We start from the raw sequence: 27664 nt of genomic DNA, 5'->3' as shown, positions 1-27664 counted from the left end.
TGAAAAAAAATGGATGTACCTAATTGCCTTAAAATTAGTTCAATTGCAAACTTAATCAAGCCAGTCTCTTATGCTGCCATTTGTAAGTGTCACTTTCTCCCAAGTGCCTTTTAAATTTTTTTTTTTTTGAAATAAAGGAGCTCAACATCAAGGTGGAGCAGGAAAAAGTGACAAAAAAGACTAATATAAACAGAAAACAGCTGACAGCTTACAGAACAAAACAAATTCCAATGTCATCTTCGGCATAACCATCAACAACACAAGGGATCTTTATACTTCCACTCTTGGTAGCTAAGCAATGACATGTCAATAATGTCTACTACGCCTTTTTCTTTATTTTGAAATAATTATCCTGTTCCTTTCCAGCCAAACGTTCCAGACAATCACAAAATAGCAAATGAACCAATTTCTGCACTCCTCCTTACTACTGGTTGCTCCTGTCCAACTTTGAAAATGTTCCTTCACAGTACCAGGAAAGGATCATCTCCTGCCAAGATGAAATAATCATGCGCGCCAAACCTGCCAAGTAAACTCACAACCAAGGAATAAGTGATTAATATTTTCAACATCCTTTTTACATAGAGCACACATATTATCCTCCTGATAAATTATCCCAAACCGACACAATCTTTCCTTCGTATGCACCCTGCCAATCAAGACAAACCAAGTAAACAGCTCCACTCTTAGGGGAACTAAGCCTTTCCAAACAGTCTTGGTGAAGCTATAGCTTGTTATGTCCTTCAGGAGTGTTTCCTCCTGCAACACCTGTACAAATGAGTTAGTAGTAAAACCACATTGTCTATCAAACTTCCACACAAGCCTATCATCTCTGTCAGCCGCTAGTTTAACTGGCCTTAGAGCGTCGTGCAACTGATTTACAATTTTCAACTCCCATTGGAACAGCTCACGCCTCCATTAGAAGTTCCAAATCCACTCTATTCCATCTCAGAACCCACAGTCCCCAATGACTGATCCTTTTTTAATTGAAACCGAGAAGAGCCTTGGAAACCATCCTTCAGAGCACCACAACATAGCCACACATCCTCCCAGAATCGGGTTCTTCTATCATCACCAACCTCCATTGCGAGTCCAGTGATCATCTGGTGCACGAAATTGCAATCACACTTTTGCAACTCCGCACAACTAACCAGCAAGTGTACTGGGTCGTCCAAGTAATACCTTGCGTGAGCAAGGGTCGATCCCACAGAGATTGTCGGCTTGAAGCAAGCTATGGTTATCTTGTAAATCTTAGTCAGGATATCAGAAAATATCAGGATTGATTGTGAAAAGCTAAAGAACATGAAATGATTACTTGTTTTGCAGTAATGGAGAATAGGTTGAGGTTTGGAGATGCTCCATCTTCTGAATCTTTGCTTTCCTACTGTCTTCTTCTTCAAACACGCAAGTCTCCTTCCATGGCAAGCTGTATGTAGGGTTTCACCGTTGTCAATGGCTACCTCCCATCCTCTCAGTGAAAACAATTGCATATGCTCTGTCACAGCACGCGGAATTCATCTGTCGGTTCTCGGTCAGGCCGGAATAGAATCCAGTGATTCTTTTGCGTCTGTCACTAATGCCCCGCCTGCTAGGAGTTTGAAGCACGTCACAGTCATTCAGTCATTGAATCCTACTCAGAATACCACAGACAAGGTTTAGACCTTCCGGATTTTCTTGAATGCCGCCATCAATTCTAGCTTATACCACGAAGATTCCGATTAAAGAATCCAAGAGATAACTACTTAATCTAATGTAGAACGGAGGTGGTTGTCAGGCACACGTTCATAGTTGAGAATGATGATGATTGTCACGGATCATCACATTCATCCGGATTAAGAACAAGTATTATCTTAGAATGGAAGCAAGCATGATTGAATGAGAAACAGTAGTAATTGCATTAATCCATCAAGACACAGCAGAGCTCCTCACCCCCAACCATGGGGTTTAGAGACTCATGCCGTGGAAGGTACACAAAGAAAACATGTAAAGTGTCATGAGGTACTGATACAATGTCAAAAGATCCTATTAATAGTAAACTAGTAGCCTAGGGTGTACAGAAATGAGTAAATGACGTAAAAATCCACTTCTGGGTCCACTGGTGTGTGCTTGGGCTGAGCATTGAAGCTTTTATGTGTAGAGACGTTTTCTGGAGTTAAACGCCAGTTCTCATGCCAGTTTGGGCGTTTAACTCCAAGTTTTATGCCAGTTCCGGCGTTTAACGCTGGAATTTTTTAGGGTAACTTTGAGCGCCGGTTTGGGCCATCAAATCTTGGGTAAAGTATGGACTATCATATATTGCTGGAAAGCCCAGGATGGCTACTTTCCAACGCCGTTGAGAGCGCGCCAATTGGGCTTCTGTAGCTCCAGAAAATCCACTTCGAGTGCAGGGAGGTCAGAATCCAACAGCATCTGCAGTCCTTTTTGGTCTCAGAATCAGATTTTTGCTCAGGACCCTCAATTTCAGCCAGAAAATACCTGAAATCACAGAAAAACACACAAACTCATAGTAAAGTCCAGAAAAGTGAATTTTAGCTAAAAACTAATAAAAATATACTAAAAGCTAACTAAATCATACTAAAAACATACTAAAAACAATGCCAAAAAGCATACAAATTATCCGCTCATCACAACACCAAACTTAAATTGTTGCTTGTCCCCAAGCAACTGAAAATCAAAATAGGATAAAAAGAAGAGAATATACTATAGACTCCAAAATATCAAGGAAACATAGCTCCAATTAGATGAGCGGGACTAGTAGCTTTTTGCCTCCGAATAGTTTTGGCATCTCACTCTATCCCTTGAAGTTCAGAATGATTGGCATCTATAAGAAATCAGAACTCAGATAGTGTTATTGATTCTCTTAGTTAAGCACAATGATTCTTGAACATAGCTAGTGTATGAGTCTTGGCTGTGGCCCAAAGCACTCTGTCTTCCAGTATTACCACCGGATACATACATGCCACAGACACATAATTGGGTGAACCTTTTCAGATTGTGACCCAGCTTTGCTAGAGTCCCCAATTAGAGGTGTCCAGGGTTCTTAGGCACACTCTTTTTGCCTTGGATCACAACTTTATTTCTTTCTTCTTCTTTTTTCTCTTTTTTTTTGTATCCACTGCTTTTTCTTGCTTCAAGAATCACTCTAATGATTTTTAGATCCTCAATAACAGTGCTCTTTTTCCTCATTCTTTCAAGAGCCAACAATTTTTAACATTCTCAAAACAACAAATTCAAGAGACATATGCACTGTTCAAGCATTCATTCAGAAAACAAAAAGTATTGTCACCACATCAAACTAATTCAACTAGTTTCAATGATAAATTTCGAAATCCTGTACTTCTTATTCTTTTGTGATTAAAGCATTTTTCATTTAAGAGAGGTGATGGATTCATAGGACATTCATATCTTTAAGGCATAAAATTTCAATTTTATTAATTATGAATTAAGAACAAGACTCAAAGATAAATATAAGATGAGACTAAAAAGTAAAAATAAAAATAGAAAACAAAATAAAAGAGAAAAAAAAACGCAAAAACATAGGCTCCTAATGATAGAGGTTTTCACAGAGTTAGGACTCAACAACCTTGATTTTGAGAAGTGGATGCTCCCTCAACTTGAGAGGAGAGCTTTTGGCGTTTCAACTCTTGGAGATCACGCCCCTGCTTCTCTTGTTCCTTCAGCAATTTGCAGAGCATGCAGTTCTAATTCTGCTGTTCTTCCTTCAGTTGCTCCATAGTCTCTTGCAACTTGGTGATAGATGCTTCTAGGCTGGCCCAGTAGTCAATTCTTGGGAATTCAGGGAGGAATTCCTGCGCCCTCCTCTTGATAGAGTTGTCTTGCATTTGTCCTTCCATTGACTTCTTGGTGATTGGGTGTTCAATGGGTATGAACTCATCTACTCCCATTATCACCCCAGCCTCTTTACAGAGCAAGGAGATCAAGCTTGGGTAAGCCAGTTTGGCTTCAGTGGAATTCTTATTTGCAATTGTGTAGATCTCACAAGCAATCACATGATGGACCTCCACTTCTTTTCCAAGCATAATGCAATGAATCATCACTGCTCTCTTGATGGTGACCTCAGAACGGTTGCTAGTGGGCAATATGGAACGCCCAATAAAGTCTAGCCAACCTCTTGCAATTGGCTTGAGGTCTCCTCTCTTGAGTTGGTTTGGGACGCCCTTTGAATTGGTTATCCACTTAGTCCCAGGGAGGCATATGTCCTCTAGAACTTGATCCAACCCTTTATCTACTCTCACCATCCTCCTATTGAAGGAATCAGGATCATCTTGCAGTTGAGGTAGTTTGAAGATTTCTCTTATTTTGTCCAGATAGAAGTACATAACTTTTCCTCTGACCATGGTTCTGTAGGTATGGTAAGCAGTTCCAGTCATTCTTTGCTTATCTGTTAGTAGGGGTGTTCGCGGTGCGGTTTGGTTCGATTTTTGAAGAAAAAGCCATCCGATCCGATCGTTTAATTATGCTGCGGTTCGGTTTGGTTCGGTTTTTTTTTCAAGGTCATCCGAACCAAACCAAACCAATTAAAATCGGTTTGGTTTGGTTCGGTTTGTTCGGTTTTTTCAATCAAATAAAAAAAATTCTACCATACTATTATGCAAGGTCATAACACTGAAATCGACAAACAAAGTATTGATCTAATGAAATATAACGACAACAGAATTCAAATACGACAATTAAAGAAGTTTAATAGTTCAACAGCCAACACAACTGAAAATAAAAATAAATTGTCATTAGCAAAGTTATGGTATCTTCTCCAACAAAATAGCTAACTTCATAATGCAAACCAACCTGAAATTAAAAAAAAAGTTACATAATAAGAACAACAACAACAATAATAATTATAATAATAATAATAGTATAAGGAAAACAATTCCTACCATAACAACTTAACAAGATGTACTTTAATCAGACTCAACACCAGAATCTTCTTCATTGGGATCACGAGTGGGTGAAACTTCTACAAAATATATAAAACAAGAAACAATCATAACAATTAATATATATTAATAAAAACTAGATTAAAATAAAGAAAATTATAAGCAAAAAATAGCCACTTTTACCAGCATTAAACAAGCACAAAACCAGCAAAAAAAATCACTTTTACCAGCATTAAACAAGCACAAGATCAGCAATAAACAAGCACTTTTACCAGCATTAAACAAGAACAAAATCAGCAAAAAAATAAGCACTATTACCACCATTAAACAAGCACAAAACCAGCATTTCCAATAAGCACAGAACCAGCAAAAAATAGCCACTTTTACCAGCATTAAACAAGCACAAAACCAGCAAAAAAAAGCACTTTTACCAGCATTAAACAAGCACAACATCAGCAATAAACAAGCACATTTACCAGCATTAAACAAGAACAAAATCAGCAAAAAAATAAGCACTATTACCACCATTAAACAAGCACAAAACCAGCATTTCCAATAAGCACAGAACCAGCAAAAAATAGCCACTTTTACCAGCATTAAACAAGCACAAAACCAGCAAAAAAAAGCACTTTTACCAGCATTAAACAAGCACAACATCAGCAATAAACAAGCACTTTTACCAGCATTAAACAAGAACAAAACCAGCAAAAAAATAAGCACTTTTACCACCATTAAACAAGCACAAAACCAGCATTTCCAATAAGCACAGAACCAGCAAAAAATAGCCACTTTTACCAGCATTAAACAAGCACAAAACCAGCAAAAAACAAGCACTTTTACCAGCATTAAACAAGCACAAAACCAGCAATAAACAAGCCCTTTTACCAGCAATAAATCAAGCACAGAACCAGTAATAAACAAGCACAGAACCAGCAATAAACAAGCAGCTGAAGTTTAAATCATTAAGCACAGAACCAGCACTGAATAACTGAGAAACTGATAAACTGATAAATCAATAGACTGCTAAACTGATAAATCAATAGACTGATAAACTGAACAATAAACAATAAATAAGCAATAAACAATGAATCAGCAATAAACAATAAATCAATAAACTGATAAGTTATAACCCTAGGTCTAAATTGAACAACAAATCAAGCAAAGTTTACCTGAATAGATGGCTCGGGCTCCATATGAACTTGAATCGGACAATCGGTGGCTGGGTGGCTGGGCTCCAGAAACGCTGCTGGGTGGACTTGAGGCGGCGAGGTCGGACGTGTCGAGGTCGTGGGTGGGCTCCAGAAACGCTGATGGGTGGACTGCAGGCGGTGAGGTCGGACGTGGCGAGGTTGGGGGTGGCTCCAGAAACGCTGCTGGGTGGACTAGAGGCGGCGAGGTCGCAGGTGGCGTGGTCAGAGGTGGCTCCAGAAACGCTGCTGGGTGGAGGGCTGGAGGCTGGGTCGTGCACCGGCGGTGGGGGTTCTCCTCTGTTCGGCGGTGGGGGTTCTCCTCTGTTCGGCGGTGGGAAGCTGTCGGCCTGTCGCAGTGTCGCGCATGTGGGGAAGGAGAAGGGGACAGGGGGAGTGGGGGTGTGGTGCGGCCGTCTCACACTCTCATCTCACAACACAAGTCACGTATGGGTGGGTGGGGGATTGGGGGTAGGTTTAATTTTTTAGGGTTTTGAGATGAACCGGTTCGGTTCGGTTCGGTTAGGATTTTGGTAGTGAGAACCGAAAACCGAACCGAACCGCAAAAAAACAGCAACACATCACTTTTTTCGGTTTTTTCGGTTTTCGATTATTTCGGTTTTCGGTTTTTTCGGTTCGGTTCTTCGGTTTAGTTCGGTCCGGATCGGTTTTGAACACCCCTATCTGTTAGCCACAGATTAGAGTAGAATTCCTGAACCATGTTCCTTCCAACCTTTATTTCAGGATTGGTCAGAACTTCCCATCCTCTGTTTCGAATTTGCTCTTGGATCCCCGGATATTCATCTTCTTTCAGATCAAATTTAACTTCCGGGATCACTGACCTCAGACCCATTATTTTGTGATAATGGTCTTCATGTTCTTTGGTTAAGAACTTCTCTTGATTCCAAAGATTCTTTGGATTATTCTCTTTCTTTCCTCTTAAATTGGTTTGTTTTCCCTTAGGAGCCATGATCTTGATGAATCTTGGCTTAGTGATCACGGAAAATCACACCAAACTTAGAGGTTTGCTTGTCCTCAAGCAAAAAGAAAAGAAAGAAGAGAGGAGAGAGAGAGAGGAAGAGGAAATTCGAATGGTGTGGTGGAAAGAGGGTGCCAAACGTTTATTTATAGAGTGGGGGAGGGGGGAAGAGATTTTCGAAAAAAAAAAATTTGAAAGGAGATTTGAGGAGATATGGAAAGAAATTGAAAGAAGGGTGAGTTTTTGAACAAAATTTGGGAATGATTTGGAAGATTTGAAGAATGATTTTGAAAATTTGAAAGTGAATGATGAGAGATTGAAATGTGTTTTTGTAGGAAAATATGGGAAAGAAAAGGAAAGTTTGAAAAAATCTGAGTTGAAAACAAAATTGTGGTCCCCCCACCTTTCTGGCGTTAAACGCCCAGAATGGCACCCATTCTGGCGTTTAACGCCCAATTGGCACCCCTTTTGGGCGTTTAACGCCCAGCCAGGTGCCCTGGCTGGCGTTAAACGCCAGAAATCCTTTAGCACTGGGCGTTTTTCTGAACGCCCAGAATGCTGCACACTTGGCGTTAAACGCCCAGAATGGTGCCCATTCTGGCGTTTAACGCCCAAAATGGCACCATTCCTGGCGTTAAACGCCCAGAATGATACCCATTCTGGCGTTTAACGCCCAGAATGCCCCTTACTGGCGTTTTTTCGCCAGTAAGTTCTTTTTCTCTGCTTTTTGAGCTGAACCCTTCTGTAACTCTGTGAATCCCTTCATTTTTGATACTTGCCTCTGTAAGAACAATTCATACAACCTACTAATGACTGGGTTGCCTCCCAGCAAGCGCTTCTTTACTGTCTTTAGCTGGACCTTCACTGAGAATCACTCAAGTCTCAGTTTTGAGCATTCCTGCTCAAATTTCCTTCAAGATAATGCTTGATTCTCTGTCCATTAACAATGAACCTTTTGTCGGAATCAGTATCCTGAAGCTCAACATATCCATATGGTGACACTCCTGTAATCACATACGGACCCCTCCACCGGGATTTGAGTTTTCCTGGAAACAGTCTGAGCCTAGAGTTGAAGAGCAGAACCTTTTGTCCTGGCTCAAAGACTCTGGTTGACAACTTCTTGTCATGCCATTTCTTTGCCTTTTCCTTATAAATTTTTGCATTTTCAAAGGCATTGAGTCTGAACTCCTCTAGCTCATTTAGCTGGAGCAATCTCTTCTCACCAGCTAACTGTGCATCCATGTTTAGGAATCTGGTTGCCCAGTAGGCCTTATGTTCCAGTTCCACAGGCAAATGACAGGCCTTCCCATACACCAGTTGGTATGGGGAGGTTCCTATAGGAGTCTTGAATGTTGTTCTGTATGCTCACAGAGCATCATCCAAGCTCTTTGCCCAATCCTTTCTTCGGGCTATCACAGTCCGTTCCAGGATTCTCTTTAGCTCTCTGTTAGAGACCTCAGCTTGCCCATTTGTCTGTGGATGATACGGAGTTGCCACTTTGTGGCTAATTCCATATCTAACCATAGCAGAGTATAGCTGTTTGTTGCAGAAATGAGTGCCCCCGTCACTGATTAATATTCTGGGAACACCAAATCTGCTGAAGATGTTTTTCTGGAGGAATTTCAGCACAGTTTTGGTATCATTAGTGGGTGTAGCAATTGCTTCTACCCACTTAGATACATAGTCTACTGCCACCAGAATGTAAGTGTTTGAGTATGATGGTGGGAATGGCCCCATGAAGTCAATTCCCCATACATCAAACAATTCTATCTCTAATATCCCTTGTTGAGGCATGGCATATCCATGAGGCAGGTTACCAGCTCTTTGGCAACTGTCACAGTTACGCACAAACTCTCGGGAATCTTTATAGAGAGTAGGCCAGTAGAAGCCACATTGGAGGACTTTAGTGGCTGTTCGCTCACTTCCAAAATGTCCTCCATACTGTGATCCATGGCAGTGCCATAGGATCCTTTGTGCTTCTTCTTTGGGTACACATCTGCGGATCACTCCGTCAGCACATCTCTTAAAGAGATATAGTTCATCCCAGAGGTAGTACTTGGCATCTGAAATTAATTTCTTTCTCTGCACGTAGCTGTACTCTTTGGGTATGAACCTCACAGCTTTATAATTTGCAATATCTGCAAACCATGGAGCTTCCTGAATGGCAAAGAGTTGCTCATCTGGGAAAGTCTCAGAGATCTCAGTAGAAGGGAGGGACGCCCCAGCTACTGGTTCTATTCGGGACAGATGATCAGCTACTTGGTTCTCTGTCCCTTTTCTGTCTCTTATTTCTATATCAAACTCTTGCAGAAGCAACACCCATCTTATAAGCCTGGGTTTTGAATCCTGCTTTGTGAGTAAGTATTTAAGAGCAGCATGGTCAGTGTACACAATCACTTTGGATCCCACTAGATAGGATCTAAACTTGTCAATGGCATAGACCACTGCAAGTAACTCTTTTTCTGTGGTTGTATAATTCTTCTGTGCGTCATTTAGAACACGGCTGGCATAATAAATGACGTGCAGAAGCTTGTTATGCCTCTGTCCCAACACTGCACCAATGGCATGGTCACTGGCATCACGCATTAGTTCAAATGGTAATGTCCAATCTGGTGCAGAGATGACTGGTGTTGTGACCAGCTTAGCTTTCAGGGTCTCAAATGCTTGCAGACACTGTGTGTCAAACACAAATGGTGTGTCTGCAGCTAACAGGTTACTCAGAGGTTTTGCAATTTTCGAAAAATCCTTTATAAACCTTCTGTAGAATCCTGCATGCCCCAGAAAACTTCTGATTGCCTTAACATTGGCAGGTGGTGGTAATTTTTCAATTACCTCTACCTTTGCCTTATCCACCTCTATTCCCCTGCTTGAAATTTTGTGCCCAAGGACAATTCCTTCAGTCACCATAAAGTGACATTTCTCCCAGTTTAAAACCAGGTTAGTCTCTTGGCACCTTTTCAAGACAAGTGCTAGGTGATTAAGACAGGAGCTGAATGAGTCTCCATATACTGAGAAGTCATCCATGAAGACTTCCAAAAATTTCTCTACCATATCTGGAAGATAGAGAGCATGCACCTTTGAAAGGTTGCAGGTGCATTGCACAGACCGAAAGGCATCCTCCTGTAGGCAAACACGCCAGAAGGGCAAGTGAATGCTGTTTTCTCTTGGTCCTGAGGATCTACTGCAATTTGGTTGTAGCCTGAATAGCCATCCAAAAAACAGTAATAATCATGGCCAGCTAGTCTTTCTAGCATTTGGTCTATGAATGGTAAAGGGAAATGATCCTTTTTGGTGGCTGTATTGAGCCTTCTGTAATCAATACACATGCGCCACCCTGTGACTGTCCTTGTAGGAACCAGTTCATTTTTTTCATTATGAACCACTGTCATGCCTCCCTTTTTGGGAACAACTTGGACAGGGCTCACCCAGGGGCTATCAGAAATAGGATAAATAATCCCAGCCTCTAGTAATTTAGTGACCTCTTTCTGCACCACCTCCTTCATGGCAGGATTTAGCCTCCTCTGTGGTTGGACCACTGGTTTGGCATTATCCTCCAGTAGGATCTTGTGCATGCATCTAGCTGGGCTAATGCCCTTAAGATCACTTATGGACCACCCAAGAGCTGTCTTGTGTGTCCTTAGCACTTGAATCAGTGCTTCTTCTTCCTGTGAATTTAAAGCAGAGCTTATAATCACTGGAAAAGTGTCACCCTCTCCCAGAAATGCATATTTCAGGGATGGTGGTAGTGGTTTGAGTTCAGGCTTGGGAGGCTTATCCTCCTCCTGAGGAATTTTCGAAAATTCCTTTGCCTCCTCTAGTTCTTCTTGATCAGTTTGAGCATCCTTGAAGATGGCCTCAAGCTCTGATTCTAGGCTTTCAGTCATATTGATCTCTTCTACCAGAGAGTCAATAATGTCAGCGCCCATGCAGTCATTTGGTGTGTCTGGATGCTGCATGGCTTTTACAGCATTCAACTTGTACTCATCCTCATTGACTCTTAAGGTTACTTCCCCTTTTTGTACATCAATGAGAGTTCGTCCAGTTGCTAGGAAGGGTCTTCCTAGAATGAGAGTTGCACTCTTGTGCTCCTCCATTTCCAGCACCACAAAGTCAGTTGGAAAGGCGAATGGCCCAACCTTGACAATCATGTCCTCAATTATGCCTGATGGGTATTTAATGGAGCCATCAGCAAGTTGGAGGCATATCCGGGTTGGTTTGACTTCTCCAGTCAACCCAAGCTTTCTGATAGTGGATGCAGGTATTAGATTGATGCTTGCTCCAAGATCACATAGAGCCGTCTTGGTGCAAGCACCTTCTAATGTGCATGGTATCATAAAGCTCCCTGGATCTTGAAGCTTTTCTGGTAAGCTCTTTAATATGACTGCACTGCATTCTTCAGTGAGGAACACTTTTTCAGTTTCTCTCCAATCCTTCTTGTGACTTAAGATTTCTTTCATGAATTTAGCATAAGAAGGTATTTGCTCAAGTGCCTCTGCAAACGGAATCTTTATTTCAAGAGTCCTTAGATAGTCTGCAAAGCGGGCAAATTGCTTATCCTGTTCCGCTTGGCGGAGTTTTTGAGGATAAGGCATCTTGGCTTTATATTCTTCAACCTTAGATGCTGCAGGTTTATTCCTTACAGAAGTGGTTGAAGAAGCCTTGTTAGAGGGATTACTGTCAGCACTTTCGGGTGTCTGATTTTCCCCAGGCGTCTGAACGCCAGGATTGGGTGGAAACTGGGCGTTTAACGCCAACTTTTCCCCCTTTTCTGGCGTTTGAACGCCAGAACTGGGCAAGGAATGGGCGTTAAACGCCAGCTTTCCTTCCCTTTCTGGCGTTTGAACGCCAATGACATTCCTCTCTGGGCTCTTACTGTCCTCAGAGGGATTTTGAACAGTGGTTTGGTTGTCCTCTGTCAATCGTTTCTTGTTTGGCTTTTTACTCTTTTGAGCAGTGTTATTCAGGGTCTTCCCACTCCTCAATTGAACTGCTTGACATTCCTCTGTTATTTGTTTAGATAATTGCTGTTTTGCTTGATTCAACTGCAGTTCTATGCTCTTGTTAGCAACTTTAGTTTCATGGAGCATCTCTTTAAAGTCTGCTAACTGTTCCGTCATCAGGAGCAATTGTTGATTAAGCTCAATTATTTGTTCTTGAGGACTAGGGTCAGTGACTACTGCCATGGCTTCCTCTTTTGGAGAGAACTCATTGCTAGAATACAAATATTGGTTTCTAGCAACAGTGTCTATAAGCTCGTGAGCTTCTTCAATTGTCTTCCTCATGTGTATAGATCCACCAGCTGAGTGGTCTAAAGACATCTGAGCTTTTTCTGTAAGCCCATAGTAGAAAATGTCTAACTGTACCCACTCTGAAAACATTTCAGAGGGACATTTCCTTAACATTCCTCTATACCTCTCCCAGGCATTATAAAGGGATTCATTATCCTCTTGTTTAAAGCCTTGGATGTCCAGTCTTAACTGTGTCATCCTTTTTGGAGGGTAAAAATGATTCAGGAATTTGTTTAACAACTGTTTCCATGTCTTTATGCTTGCTGTAGGTTGGTTATTCAACCACCTTTTAGCTTGATCTTTTACAGCAAATGGAAACAGTAATAGTCTGTAGACATCCTGATCTACCTCTTTATCATGTACTGTGTTAGTAATTTGTAAAAACTGTGCCAGAAACTCAGTAGGCTCTTCCTGTGGAAGACCGGAATACTGGCAATTTTGCTGCACTATGATAATGAGTTGAGGATTTAGTTCAAAGCTGCTTGCTTTGATGGGAGGTGTACAGATGCTACTCCCATATGCAGCTGTAATGGGGTTAGCATATGACCCCAGAGTCCTTTTGGACTGATTGATCCCACTTGAGTCCATAATGGACAAAAGGGAAATGATAATGATTGCAAAGAGATAAATTTTGTTTGTTTTTTTTTTGAATTAACGAAAGAAAAATAAAATAAAATAAAATAAAATAAAAGTAAAATAAAAATTCGAAAATCAAAAAAGAAAATAAGATCAAAGCAAATTGAAAACTGAATCAATTAGTTAATTAAAAAGATTTTGAAAATAGCAATTAGAAAGATATGATTGAAAAATTTTATGAAAAAGATTTGATTTTTGAAAAGAGGAAAGAGAAAAACACAAAAGACACCAAACTTAAAATTTTTAGAAAATCAAACACTAATTTTTCGAAAATTTTAAAGGAAAAACACAAGGAGGACACCAAACTTAGAATTTTTATGAATCAAAAAGGGACTAAGAACATGCAAAATCGAAAATTAAAAGAAAAACAAAAGCATGCAATTGACACCAAACTTAAAATATGAAACTAGACTCAACTAAAAGACTCTAAACCAACAAAATTAAAACAGTCCTAATCTAAGCAACAAGATAAGCCGTCAGTTGTCCAAACTCAACAATCCCCGGCAACGGCGCCAAAAACTTGGTGCACGAAATTGCAATCACACTTTTGCAACTCCGCACAACTAACCAGCAAGTGTACTGGGTCGTCCAAGTAATACCTTGCGTGAGCAAGGGTCGATCCCACAGAGATTGTCGGCTTGAAGCAAGCTATAGTTATCTTGTAAATCTTAGTCAGGATATCAGAAACTATCAGGATTGATTGTGAAAAGCTAAAGAACATGAAATGATTACTTGTTTTGCAGTAATGGAGAATAGGTTGAGGTTTGGAGATGCTCCATCTTCTGAATCTTTGCTTTCCTACTGTCTTCTTCTTCAAACATGCAAGTCTCCTTCCATGGCAAGCTGTATGTAGGGTTTCACCGTTGTCAATGGCTACCTCCCATCCTCTCAGTGAAAACAATTGCATATGCTCTGTCACAGCACGCGGAATTCATCTGTCGGTTCTTAGTCAGGCCGGAATAGAATCCAGTGATTCTTTTGCGTCTGTCACTAATGCCCCGCCTGCTAGGAGTTTGAAGCACGTCACAGTCATTCAGTCATTGAATCCTACTCAGAATACCACAGACAAGGTTTAGACCTTCCGGATTCTCTTGAATGCCGCCATCAATTCTAGCTTATACCACGAAGATTCCGATTAAAGAATCCAAGAGATAACTACTTAATCTAATGTAGAACGGAGGTGGTTGTCAGGCACACGTTCATAGTTGAGAATGATGATGATTGTCACGGATCATCACATTCATCCGGATTAAGAACAAGTATTATCTTAGAATGGAAGCAAGCATGATTGAATGAGAAACAGTAGTAATTGCATTAATCCATCAAGACACAGCAGAGCTCCTCACCCCCAACCATGGGGTTTAGAGACTCATGCCGTGGAAGGTACACAAAGAAAACATGTAAAGTGTCATGAGGTACTGATACAATGTCAAAAGATCCTATTAATAGTAAACTAGTAGCCTAGGGTGTACAGAAATGAGTAAATGACGTAAAAATCCACTTCTGGATCCACTTGGTGTGTGCTTGGGCTGAGCATTGAAGCTTTTATGTGTAGAGACGTTTTCTGGAGTTAAACGCCAGTTCTCATGCCAGTTTGGGCGTTTAACTCCAAGTTTTATGCCAATTCCGGCGTTTAACGCTGGAATTTCTGAGGGTAACTTTGAGCGCCGGTTTGGGCCATCAAATCTTGGGCAAAGTATGGACTATCATATATTGCTGGAAAGCCCAGGATGTCTACTTTCCAACGCCGTTGAGAGCGCGCCAATTGGGCTTCTGTAGCTCCAGAAAATCCACTTCGAGTGCAGGGAGGTCAGAATCCAACAGCATCTGCAGTCCTTTTTGGTCTCAGAATCAGATTTTTGCTCAGGACCCTCAATTTCAGCCAGAAAATACTTGAAATCACAGAAAAACACACAAACTCATAGTAAAGTCCAGAAAAGTGAATTTTAGCTAAAAACTAATAAAAATATACTAAAAGCTAACTAAATCATACTAAAAACATACTAAAAACAATGCCAAAAAGCATACAAATTATCCGCTCATCATCATCTTATCCCTTACATGTTGCTCCTTAATCTGTAGTTGGCAGATATCCTTCCATGGTCCTCCTCTAATAGGTAATGTCTGAGTGGATAGTAACTCATTAGGATTGAGATATCCTTCCATGGTCCTCCTTCCATGTTGAATGCCAGTTTGCGTCATCTAAACTCGAGCAAAGTATGAACTATTATATATTGCTGGAAAGCCCTAGATGTCTACTTTCCAACGCAATTGAGAGCGCACCATTTCGGTTTCTGTAGCTCTAAAAAATCCATTCCGAGTTCAGAAAGGTCAGAATCCAACAGCATCAGCAGTCCTTTGTCAGCCTCTGAATCAGATTTTTGCTCAGGTCCCTCAATTTCAGACAGAAAATACCTGAAATCACAAAAAACACACAAACTCATAGTAAAGTCCAGAAATATAAATTTTTCTTAAAAACTAAGAAAGATATACTAAAAACTAACTAAATCATATTAAAAACTATGTAAAAGCAATGCCAAAAAGCGTATAAATTATCTGCTCATCATCCACCAAGTGCATATCTTGTATCCAATTTTTAAACTCTTCAGCAGCTACTGTTAAACTACTTGCACCTTTTCTTTCCTCTATATGGACAATCTCATTAAAATCCCCCATGAAGCAACAAGGGGACTAACATAATCCAGCGACATAGCTCAACTCCTCCCACACAACAAGTTTCTCCTCTCTATCATGAGCACCATAAACCAAAAAGAATGTACAGTTGAAATTATTCTTTAATAAGACCCCTTCGACACACAACCATCTCACCCCTTTATAGCAATTATTCATCTTGAACATGAAATCATCCCACATTAAGAGCAACCCTCCCGAAGCACCATCAAACGCAACATATTCCCATCCTACACTATTACAACCCCAAAGACGTGCAATATCAAACCTCGTCACAACATGTTTTTTAGTTTCAACCAGACCTACCATATTCAGTCTATTTTTTGTCTTTAAGTCCTTAACCATACTCAACTTCCCATCTCCCCCTAACCCCCTAATATTCAAGGAACAAAAAATTATTTTAAAATATTATAACACACCTTTTTGGAATTTTTTTGGTCTGCATCGCCTTGCTTTCGCCTTTTGTTTTGCCAACCTTTTTTTGTGCATTTTCTTCATTCTGAGATTGGAGAATGGCCATAATATTCTCTTCTTTGTCATATAGAATTGCGCTAGATTCCACTGCTAAATCCCACGTTCTTTTATTTTCCAGCATTTGCTCCTCTAACTTTGAACTCAGATTGTCACCCGTTCCCCCAATGTTTTCAACACCTACTCCTTCCATGGTTGTCCCCTCAATGTCATCCCCACCTTGCGCCAAACTCTCCCTGCCTGCTAGTGAAACTGTATGGTCATTATCATAGATTTCATGAATCCCACTCTTCCGTGCCCCGGTCCTTTTTTCAACTACGCTATCAACCTCATTCTCATCCTCACTAGTCTTGGTCTCGGCCTCTTCCCCTTCATCTCTTGCCTCCCCTGTCCCTTCAAATCTATCAACATCACGCATGTCACCTCCGATGCTCCTTGTTGCCGAGCCCTGGTATGCTTTCATCCCAGCTTCCTTAACGTTCAATCTGTCTCCCAAAGCCAGCCTTATCGGCACTACTTCAACCTGTCTCTTCGCCAGTGACTCACCGATACCCACTTCTTTCTTAACAGTGCATCTCACCATGCCAGAGATATACGAGCAGCCACCAACGCCGGACGTCTTAGCTTGATTCACACCATGCGCCGCTCCACCGTCTTTGCCTCGCCATGACCAAGAGTGGTCGTTCGATTCAGCGGCCCCAACGCCAAAATCCTTCCCTGGATCAGCTACACAAGGATCGATGTTCCTTTCACCCGTTCTGTCAACTGCGACCCGACCCGGTTTAGTATTGCTTAGCCCACCAGCTGCTATTGACCCATCATTTCCCTCCATTGGGTCCGCTGAAGTGATAGGGCCCAATTGCAAAAGCAAGCCCTTGTTATAGCAACTAGTGTATCTGGCCCAATTTTTATAATAGTTTGAATTTCTTATTTTTCCCCCTTTGACACCCGCTCGCAGCCCACTTAGCCTGTTTCCAAAACCTCCGGATCTTGTCCTTTCCGAATTGTCCTTATCACTCACAAAATCCCAGCCCACCAAATCAGCCTTTGCTTTAATCCCCTCTTGAATTGAATCATACGTTACCATATTTATGAGATTGATATTTGATTTGTCATAATTTCATTCATTCAAAATATCATCTGAAAGTACCATCCTACCCTTGTCTTCTTCACCGTCCCTTGTCATCATCGTTAACAGCTCCACCACCTCGTCCTTGAATCCCTGCATGTCTGTTTGCTGTACCAATTTTATAACATTTTTTGTACAGTCAGATGTTGCACCATTTAGTCATTGCTTGCTGCTTGTGTCTCCATCATCCGTACTTACCAACTTACATTCCAAGCCATATGTCTCTCGTCCTACCTCTTTTACCAAAACATCAAAACCACTTAGGCCTACTGTAATATGTACCCATTTGTGGATAACATCCAATACGCATGTATCGATTTGCACGCGTCCAACACTAAAGAAATTGCGTGATTTCGTCAAATTATCACACCTAACTACTTCCCCCCATTGACTTCCTATCATTTTGAAGGTGTCTGCTGACCATACATGTAAAGGAACTCCAAAGCATTCTAACCACACTCTCCTGGTTTTACTCCTCCCTGCCTCCTCCCATCTCTGTACGCTATGAAAAATTTGCAGAAGACTATTCATTTTTAAAAGTGTAGGTTTCTTCGGCACTAAGCACAGAATCAAATGTCAATAGGGGTTTATACGTACCTAGTTCTCGTACTTAGATGACTTGAGGCAAGTTTATCTCAATCATCTCCTTCAAAGAACAATAGTCAATGTCCTTTGTCGTCCCTCCTATTAGACTTCTCTGTAGCCAATCGAGATTTTCTTTTGCCACTGTTACCTCAATCTTCTTAGTCCCCCCTTTCCCATGTTGATTTTGTTTTTGTTTCTCCTTGCTGACCTTGGATGTATACAACCGCGCGTCGCCACTAGCCTCCTCGCGTTGTGGCTGCTTATCCATTTTGTTATGATTATCTTGGCCCCTCTGAGATCTCTTCATGTCATTCGTACCCGATATCCTTCTGTACTTTGCTTCTCCCACGAACACAATTTTTCCTCTCAACCTCATATGGTTTATTTCCTTTATTGCCTTCAAAGCCCCACCCTTCATAGTATATCATATGAACACAAAAATGTATATATTATCACATTTTTGTTTACATGATAAATATATGTCATTTATACGTCGAGTCCAATTGAACAACTGAAATAGTTCTTTCTTTGAGATGTCTTGAGGAAGGTTATCCACGAAAACAAAAAAAGACTCATGCTCTAGCCGTCGATACTCATCTCGATTCTAAATTCTCGTATCTTTGCCATGTTTCCTATTCCTACCCCTCTCTGTGTTTCCCACTTACGCTCTCTCTCTTTCTCTCTTTCTCTCTCATTCTCTCTCTTTCTCTTCATTTATATTATTATCTCTTCTAAGTGTTTTTTAAATTTAAACTCTCTTTTAAGTATGAATTAATATGAATTACCTATTACAAAATGAATTAAGATAAAAATTATTATTTACACATTAAAATTAATTATTAAAATTAATTATTAATTTAATTTATTTTTAATATATATTTTATATTTTAATATGTATTTTATTTTAATATTAATTTTAATATATACTTAGTATGGTTAATTAACATAATGCCATGCTTCGAACTATTTGATTTTAGCTTTGTTTGATTACTACTATTTGATAATGCCATATATTTATATTTTATTTAATATATGTTTATAATTTTAATTTTATTTAATATATGTTCACAACAATTTAATAATTTATTTACTTGTTTGTGATGCATGTTACGTAAGTCATTTGAGAAAATTAACAGAGAGATTTTGGAGACTATAATTAATTAATTATTGAAAGGATTCTTTAAAAATATAGTTTTATTGAATTTTATCGTTTAAATTTTATAGGCAAGTTGGCGTGGTAGTGGAGCGTGACGAGTTGGCGTGACAGAGACAAGGGAGCGTTCAATGAGGTGGCTGATGGAAAGAGCGGAAGAAGCGATGAAGGGGGATAAACACGAGTCATGACAGCTTGAGTTTCTTGGATAAAATAGACAAAAAAAAAACCTTAAAAAATGTTTTGTTTGAATTTTTTTAAATTATATCAAATGAAGTTTTAAAACTCCAAACATTAACCAAATTTTGTAACAGTCATTAACAATGGACCAAGAAAAAAAGGTTGTTCTGTTGCTCTGCGACTAAATTTCTATTTCATCGTGAGATTCACGCAATTATTTATTTTATTTTTTGAAATTTAAAATTCAATGTGGTCTCTCTTTTCTTTTCGATGATGACTAAGTAAATGGAGTACTCAAATGACACTCTTCCTACTACGTTAGATAATGAATAAACGACGTCGTTTATTTTTGGCACCTAAACAAACAAGTTAGACATATCGTTATTTTGTATATAAAGGAAAAAGAAATGATAGAGACCTAATATAAAGTATTTGTCTTCTTATTTACCTCTATTATTCTTCATTTCTAACTTATTTGAACGCCAAAAGTAAACGATGTCGTTTACTCATCATCCAGCGTGACAGGGAGGGTGTAATCTTAACACTTCGTTTGTCTAGTCATCGTCGGAAAAAATCGAGAAATCATATTAGTGTCCGAATTTAAATCTAGAAGACTAACATAGATAACTTTAAATTTCAAAGACCAAAATAAATAATTGCGTAAATCTCATGACCAAAATGAGGATTTAGTCGTTGCTCTTGCCTTTGGGACTTTGGGAAAATGAGTGTGTGTACATGGCCTAACCCGTGATGCAAGATGCGTATTTTCTTTGTTTGCGGGTTCAATCGGACTGGGTTGGGTGACTTGAGCCTTAGCTCTAACCCAGTTGAATGAATTAGTCGGGCCACTTTTTGAAATTGAGTCGGGCTAAACTAGTCCCAAAGTGGTCGGGTCTTCGGGCCGGACCGGGGTGTAGGTGATAATTTCATTTCTTGGAATTGTGTTTCTAATGTTGAAAGTCGAAACAAATGCCCGATAAAATTTGGTATTTGTAGAACGGCCCCAAACGCATATGATTGCGTTTAGAGAAAAAAGACAAAGGAGCCAAAGAAAGAGGGACGAAAGGTTTCTTACTTTTTTAATTCATGCAGCGATTCGTATAGAAAACTCTGAAAGATTCAGAGAACCCTAGCACGCAATAAAAACCATTGAGACTTTCCCTCTTCTCTCTCTTTCTCTGGTGTGTGCGTTTCGTTGAGATAGCGTGAGAAGAAAGCAGGTTCCGTTCCGATGGTTTTCTACTTCAAGGCACGCCCTGAAGCTGGCGATTACACCATCTTCATGGGTCTCGACAAGTACGAGAACGAAGAACTCATCAAATATGGTTTCCCTGAAGATATCTGGTAATCCCCAATCCGCAATTCCCTGCTTCTCGTTTAACGATTTTGTGATCTTTTCTCGTTCGTTTCCAGAAATTAGGTTGCTTTGGGGGATAAATTTTGCTTCTACGTGCCTCCTTTTTGTATCTTTGATTTATCTGTTGTTTTGTTGATTCGTTTAAGAAATTTGGATGTTAAAGGCTGTTAATTTGTCGTGAATTACTGAAATTCTAGAGGTTATTCCATTCAGTGTTGCATTGAAACTGGAGTTTTTTTTTTGTTTTTGTTTTTTTTTTTCAATTATATGCTGAAGAGATTGAGTTATCTTCAAGATTGTGCCTGAATTACAATTTTTTGTTATGATATTTTTTGCTTAGATTTTTGCTTTTTGTTGTTTGGTTTGTTTAAGCTTCTACCATTTAATGGGTATTGATGTAAGCTGTGTATTGTGTAGGTTCCATGTTGATAAGATGTCTTCAGCACATGTATATGTAAGACTGCACAAAGGTCAGACTATTGATGACATTAGTGAAGGTTTACTGGAGGACTGTGCTCAGCTTGTTAAAGCAAATTCGATTCAAGGTAAAAACATCTTACTGATTGTAGCTATCTGTGAGAAATTATTACCTATAAATAATGCTTCTGGTTACACTTGTTGATGTTAGTTCCTTACGTTGGTTATATTTGGAAATAATTCTCATACTCTTGAGACGGATATGTAGTTGTTAGTTCATGGCTATTTTTATTCTGTGTAATTCCTTATTCTATGTGCTTCATTCATGACAGGAAATAAGGTGAACAATATTGATGTTGTTTATACTCCCTGGGCCAATTTAAAGAAAACTGCTTCAATGGATGTTGGTCAAGTTGGTTTCCACAACCCCAAAATGGTATGTTTTTGAACTTCATTCTTGTTTGGTATTGTCTTTGTGGCATTGGGAGAGGGTGGTGAATTGATGTTTGACTGTGAATTTTGAGAGTATCTCTGGTTTTCATGCATTTTAGGTCCGAACTGTGAGAGTGGAGAAGCGGATCAATGAGATTGTCAACAGGCTAAACAAAACAAAAGTGGAAAGGAAACCTGATTTGAGAGGTGACTAAGGAATTTCCTACATGTATCCTCGGTGCCTTTCTTTTATTAAATAAAAATGTTATTTGTTGGGAAAAGAGGTCACGTGACAATTCTTCTCTCCATATGTTTCTTTTTTGCCATCAACGCTAGCGCTTTACTTTTCATTTTCTCTCATGTTTAATTCGCTTGAAAATTTGTTTTAGCCTTTCTGATCTTTATATGAATGTGTGCTGCAGCTGAGCGTGAAGCAGTTAATGCAGCTGAAAGAGCTGAGAGAAAGCAACAAATGAGAGACAAGGTAAGCATTGCAAAATACTGTTTTTTATCCACAGGTATCTCTGTAGACATGCATAACATAATCTGATTCAGATGATATATTGTAATTGTGCCCAAACATTCTTTCGAGTGAATGAATTATTGTTTTCGTGCTTAGTCCTATCTTCTTAACTTGCACATTGCATGCCCTTCAGAAGCACAGAAATGTCTTCTTTCTTGTGATTTCATGCAGCTTGAATTATCAGTATCTCTCAGCTTGTCTTTTAGGAGGTCTTTTTTGATGTGTAATTGTGTCAATAATTTGAGCATTGCATCTTAAGGTTTCTGTGATGTATGTCTCTGCCAAGCTTGTCATATAAAAATAAAATGTCTTCTATTCTATGAGATGTAGCATAGGCAAATTTTAATTCATGTACCTTTGTTGGTAACTTAGCTTAATGTTTTGCATTCACATTTCCTTGGTTGAAGATAGAGCATCTCACACAAAATGCCTGGATCATATGCAAAAAGCATACAATTAAAGAAAAGCTTTATTTATTTAATCATGTTATGTGTGCAGAAACGCCGTGAGGAATTGGAAAGACTTGAAAAGGAGAGACAAGCCGAACTGAGGAGCTACAAGGGTTTGATGGTTGCAGAGAATATGACATCCAATAAGAACATTGCATCAGGAAGCAAAACACTGCAAGAAATGGAGGATGATTTCATGTAAGCTTTAGCTATTGGATTATATGCAAGATGGTTGGTGGCCAACAATGCTACCTGGTGAATTAAATTTGACTAAATAACCCAAGTCCTGGAATTTGAAATTTCAGTGTCTTCATTAAGAAACCAAGTAGTGTGTACAATTGTGTTTGGGGGATAATTTAAATCGAGAGCCGGAAAAGAAGACAGAAGAGGGGAAAAAAGGGAGAAAGAAAAAGAAAAGTGGGGGACTGGGGGAGGGGGTTTCTTATAGTGATGATTGGTTTTTGTACTTGGTAATGGAAATATACTTGACTTTATAGCATTGCTTGATAGTTGAGACAATGGTTTTCAAACTAATGTTCTCACAGTTGAGTCAAAAGGGGAAATTCATTGCTATAACTAGTTTTATTTTCCATGCCAAGTTTACAATTTGCTTCCTTTTCTGAGAGGGGCCTACACTTCGTGCCAAATTACTTGGACATGTATCCTCCTTCTATAGAACTGCCGGAAAAGCTTCTTAGTTCTTGTTGATATCTGAGATTAATGAGGGACAATAATTCTGCCAGGCCAAATGTAAGATTTGAACATACCCTGCTGATAAACTTCCTTTTATAATTTGTAAAGCGACACTAGATAGCAGCAAAGGTTATTTTAACAATTAATATCTTGATTCGCCATTATAATAAGAGCAAAGTTATTAAACTAAAATCTCCTTCCATAGTGGGTAGCCAAGCAGCATTATAGGTAGGAGCCTTTATGAGCAAAAGAACGTCTTGTTTTCTTTAAGTCGGTTCGAATTATTATTGGAGATTTATGTAACAATAAAAATTAATATGAAGGTTCAGAGTAGAAAACTGGCGGTTTTTAGTATATAGCATGACTAATGCATTGTGAAAAGAAGTAAAGTGAAAATTTGATGAGGTTTGTTGACTTTGTTCCACTACACTGGTGGCAATAAAAAGCGTCTAATGTATATATTTCCATACAAAATCAGCTAATGCATGGTGATGGTACATGCATATAGTAATGGTTGTATTACAACAGTAATAATTGCAATTTTAATGTGATTAAGTTTCTAAGTAGGTAATCAACGGCAAAATTATAAATTTACAAGGTTCAGTTTATGTGCTTAAAAAATAATTGCAATAATGTGCATCTAAATATATATACTTGTGCAGTTGGGTTGGTAAATAAACAAGTTATCCTAATTCTTCTGTTAATTTTACTGAACTTAATTTTGAATAAGTGCAACTTTCGTACTATATCAGCTAAAAATATTATGCAATTTATTTCAGTAATTTTTTTCTCTGTTTATTTATTATGATAAAAATTGATACGTCAAATTAACAAAAAGTAATATAATGTGCAGTCACACAAGAAAACAATTAAAAAAAATTAATTCTGCAAAAGTTTATGTATGTCAAGCATAAAATTCTCTTGCAGACTTGCAGTAGGTGCAAAAATTTAATTGATAACTGGGTTGGGACTACCGTATACAGCACTACTAATATAGTGTCTATGACCCAAGCTGAATTCTATACTTACACGTTGATTATCAATCTCCACAACTCTATATTAAGATAGAAAACAGAGGATTAATGATTGATTTTTGCCGTGAAATCACCTCTCTACAAAACTTAAGCTAATAGAAAGAGATATGTGAATTGTTATATCTTTGATATGTTTTCTCATTCAAGAATTTCTTTTTAAATTTGTGTAAATTTTTGCATAGGCCTATAATTTTTCTTTTTATATGTCTTATATTAACTTTTTTTAGTCAACAAGAATCGAACTCTAAACTCATAGAAGCTATGGTATGATATTAGAATTTAAATTGGATATGCCTAACTCAATCCTTAAAACTTGTTCATAGGATAAGAGATGCCTTACACTTAAAAATTTTTCAGAGATCTTATCCCTAAGAGATTTGAGATTTGTAATACACCTCATTCATGTTCAAAAATGATAGTTTAGAACGTGAACACTTGTTCCAACAACATTGAATTGGACGAGCTCTGATATCATGTCATGAAACCACTTCTCTCAAAATTTAAGCTGATATAAGGAAGCACATTAATGATTATATCTCTAAAATCTCTTCCTTCAGAATGATTCTTGGTCACCGAGCAAAAACTTTAGTCGAAAATTATTCTCTCTTTCGGTCTCATTTTTGCTCCAAGAAAAGTTGTGGGATCCCTTCAGTACTTGACTATCTCTAGACCTGACTTTGCCTTTTCTGTTAACAAGGTCTTTTAGTTTATGCATTCACCAACAATTGAATATTGAAAAGCGGTGAAAATGATACTACGATACGTGGCAGGTATAGTGTCAGCAGGTATTAGATTTAAAAAATGTACTAACTTGAGATTGCTTGCCTTTACAGATTTGGATTGGGCAGGGGACTTGAAGGACAGAAAATCGGTCACTGGTTACTATGTATACTTAGGAAACAGTCTTGTATCATGGAAAAGCAATAAACAAGCCAAAGTTAGCCACAACAGCACTGAGGCAGAATACTTGAGCATGGCAGCAGCTCAGTCAGAATTGGTGTCCATTCAACAACTTCTAAACGAACTTAGAGTCCAACAATCAATAGCACTTATTATATATTGTGATAATCAAAGCGGTTATTCATTGGCTGCCAACCCAATGTTTCATACAAGGTGCAAACATATGAAAATTGATCTTCATTGCCTTAGAAAAATAGTAAATCAAAAAGAGCTTTATGTTCTTCATATACTCTCCATAGTTCAGATTGGGGATATCTTCATTAAACCACTTTCAGCTCCTCTGTTTCACAAGTTTAGAGACAACATCTAATAGTTTTTCAACCCACTGCTAAGTTTGAGGGATCTATGAGTGAGTGAATAAGTACAAAATGGTAGTTATAAACCTAAATTAACTTTTTAATTCTGTTAGTTTGTTTTGGTGTTCTGGCATTTTCTGTTTTTCTATTGCTATGTCCAGCTCTTGTAAACTCTATATATAGAGTAGTATCCTTGCTTCAATGTACACAATATTCTTTTATCTCAATTGAATAAACTTTAGTTCAATTCTATTGTATTTCAGTTTCTATTCTCATAATCTAAACTTACCTTTATGCATTCATTTTTTAATTCATGTCATTGTTATCAGTTGTAACATTTTATTAGTTAAAATTAAGAAAAGTCACTTATAAACATATTTAAATTGGTATATATATTTGTTGAAAATTTATTTATTACTTTAAATTTTTGGCGTATTTTATAAATATTTAAAAATATTTAACATCAAATGTAATAATTAATTTCTCGTGGATCATTAATGATCTAATTGTAATTTATGTTAAAATATATTTAGTTGCAGATATACTAAAATTCTAAAGTAAAATATTAAAGAAAATAATTATATGGTCAGTTATCTCCTCTTGTAGTATCATATTGAAATTTTGGTATATTTAAATTTTTTTTAATAATAGTTAGTGATAGAATATAATCAAATTGGATTGATCTAGTGATAAGTTATTAGTCCGCTTAAGTAAGTGTCTGAGTTTAAATCTTATCTTGTGTATGCAGCAATTTATTAACCAACAATAAATCTTTAAATAAAACTTCGATCCGTATGGATTAGTTTTTGAACTGTGCTAAAACCAAAGAAAAAGTTAGTGATAGAATATATTGATTAATGAGAGAAAAATGACTGGCCACCATCCCTCACTGGCAGGTATTTATATTTCAATTACTATTTTTAATTGAGTTTTGATTTTTTTAATTTTATTTTTATAAATAATTATCCATTTCACAAATCAATTTAACATTAATTTTTTTTCCAATAATATTTAATGAATATGAGAGATGGATTTTCTTAATTTTTTTAATTAAATGAGTAAAATATAATTTCTAATTTTTTAATATTTTTTTGGTTAAATTACACAGTTAGTCTCGATATTTTTACTGAAATTACAAATTAGTCTCTACACTTTAAAAGTTTGTAATTGAGTTCCTAAACAAAATTAAATTTTGTAATTAGATCCTCAATAATGTTTATCGTAAAAAAAAACCCACATTTATCATAGTGTCCCCTTCTTCCTCTTTTCCCCTTTTTTTCCTCCACCTCTCTTCAAAATTTTTGTTCTTCTTTTTTAACAACAATACGGCTTCAACAACAACAATCCCAGAATCGTTGAATCATGAATCATGAATCATGTGTAAGCTCAATTCAACTCAACACCCAATTATATTTAAATTAGCAATAATCAAGGACTTCACCTCATCACAAGCAAAATCCTTCTCTCTTGTATTATTATTCAAATTCGTTATTTGATAAAATATATATTATATAGTTTATCATTTTCTCTTCAATAGTAACCATTTCAGAGTTAACAATGAGATCAATCGAGGATGGTGGCATCAGAGGCATTCATGGAGATCCAGGTTCCACAGCAGAAGGTTTACGATGTAGTTAGATTTTCAGCGGAGGTGGCTCCTCCTGCAGCAATGACAGTGTCACTTACGGAGTCTATCAAGGGCAATAGAGAGTACCTGGATTCTCTAATTTGGGAAAGAGGTTGTGGTGTTTAAGGGATTCCCGATCCAAAACCCCTCTGACTTCAACGTCGTAGAAGCCTTCAGCTGGGAGGAGTTCCCCTACCACGGTGGCGCCGCTCCCCGCAGCAACGTTATTTGCCGTGTGTTCACCGCCAATGAGTCCCCACCGAAGCCGTTTCCGACCTTCACAGGAGCGGGTTATGGCGTTGGCCTTAGAGTCTTCGACGTCGGTCCAAGAAAGGTAAGAAGGGAGAATTGGCCATGGCTTTGAAGAGTGATGGTGCGATTGTTGTTGCTGCTGTGATCTTAAGAGAGGAACTTGATTGTGAAGGTTGGCATTGGAGCGTGAAGAATTGGAAGAGTATGTGAGGAAGTAGAGGAATAGAGAAATGTAGTTGAGGATGAAGAGGAAGAGGAGAGTGTTGAGGAGCAACGTGTTCCTTCAATTCATGATGCTCTTTCCTCTGTTTTGGAAAGTGAAGTGATAGTGAGAGGCTGGGGAGGGGGTGGGGTGGGTTAGGAATTTTTTGGTCATTTTTAAATAGTTAAATTATAGTGTTGGTTTCTATATTTTTACTAAAATTGTAAATTA

General features: G+C 38.4%; 1 protein-coding gene and 1 long non-coding RNA gene across 2 annotated transcripts; one reads left to right on the top strand and one right to left on the bottom strand.

The window, feature by feature from the left end:
- Nucleotides 1-4671: 4671 nt before the first annotated feature.
- Nucleotides 4672-6372, bottom strand: LOC112718323 (uncharacterized). Its single transcript, XR_003160763.2, has 2 exons — nucleotides 4893-6372; nucleotides 4672-4803 (listed from the first exon to the last, which is right to left on the bottom strand). It is a non-coding gene; the product is annotated as an uncharacterized lncRNA (long non-coding RNA).
- Nucleotides 6373-19327: 12955 nt separating this feature from the next.
- Nucleotides 19328-23254, top strand: LOC112716168 (uncharacterized). The gene is made up of 6 exons (XM_025768030.3): nucleotides 19328-20535; nucleotides 20966-21093; nucleotides 21298-21401; nucleotides 21517-21604; nucleotides 21820-21881; nucleotides 22419-23254. The coding sequence occupies exons 1-6, from the start codon at nucleotides 20423-20425 to the stop codon at nucleotides 22569-22571; spliced, it is 648 nt and encodes a 215-aa protein (XP_025623815.1). The 5' UTR covers nucleotides 19328-20422; the 3' UTR covers nucleotides 22572-23254.
- The last annotated feature ends 4410 nt before the right edge of the window (nucleotides 23255-27664 follow it).

Source organism: Arachis hypogaea, chromosome 10 (assembly GCF_003086295.3).
Source record: "Arachis hypogaea cultivar Tifrunner chromosome 10, arahy.Tifrunner.gnm2.J5K5, whole genome shotgun sequence".
NCBI classification, from domain to species: domain Eukaryota; kingdom Viridiplantae; phylum Streptophyta; class Magnoliopsida; order Fabales; family Fabaceae; genus Arachis; species Arachis hypogaea.
The sequence above is the reverse complement of the archived record's forward strand: the minus strand, read 5'-3'. Positions and strand labels throughout refer to the sequence as shown.

What these genes read in the sequence shown, in the direction of transcription:
- LOC112716168 (XM_025768030.3), top strand. Translation starts at nt 20,423, where the DNA reads ATGGTTTTCTACTTCAAGGCACGCCCTGAAGCTGGCGATTACACCATC. An exon ending in GGTTTCCCTGAAGATATCTG is followed by an intron (nt 20,536 to 20,965) that starts GTAATCCCCAAT and finishes TGTATTGTGTAG; the next exon opens with GTTCCATGTTGATAAGATGT. An exon ending in AAGGAAACCTGATTTGAGAG is followed by an intron (nt 21,605 to 21,819) that starts GTGACTAAGGAA and finishes TGTGTGCTGCAG; the next exon opens with CTGAGCGTGAAGCAGTTAAT.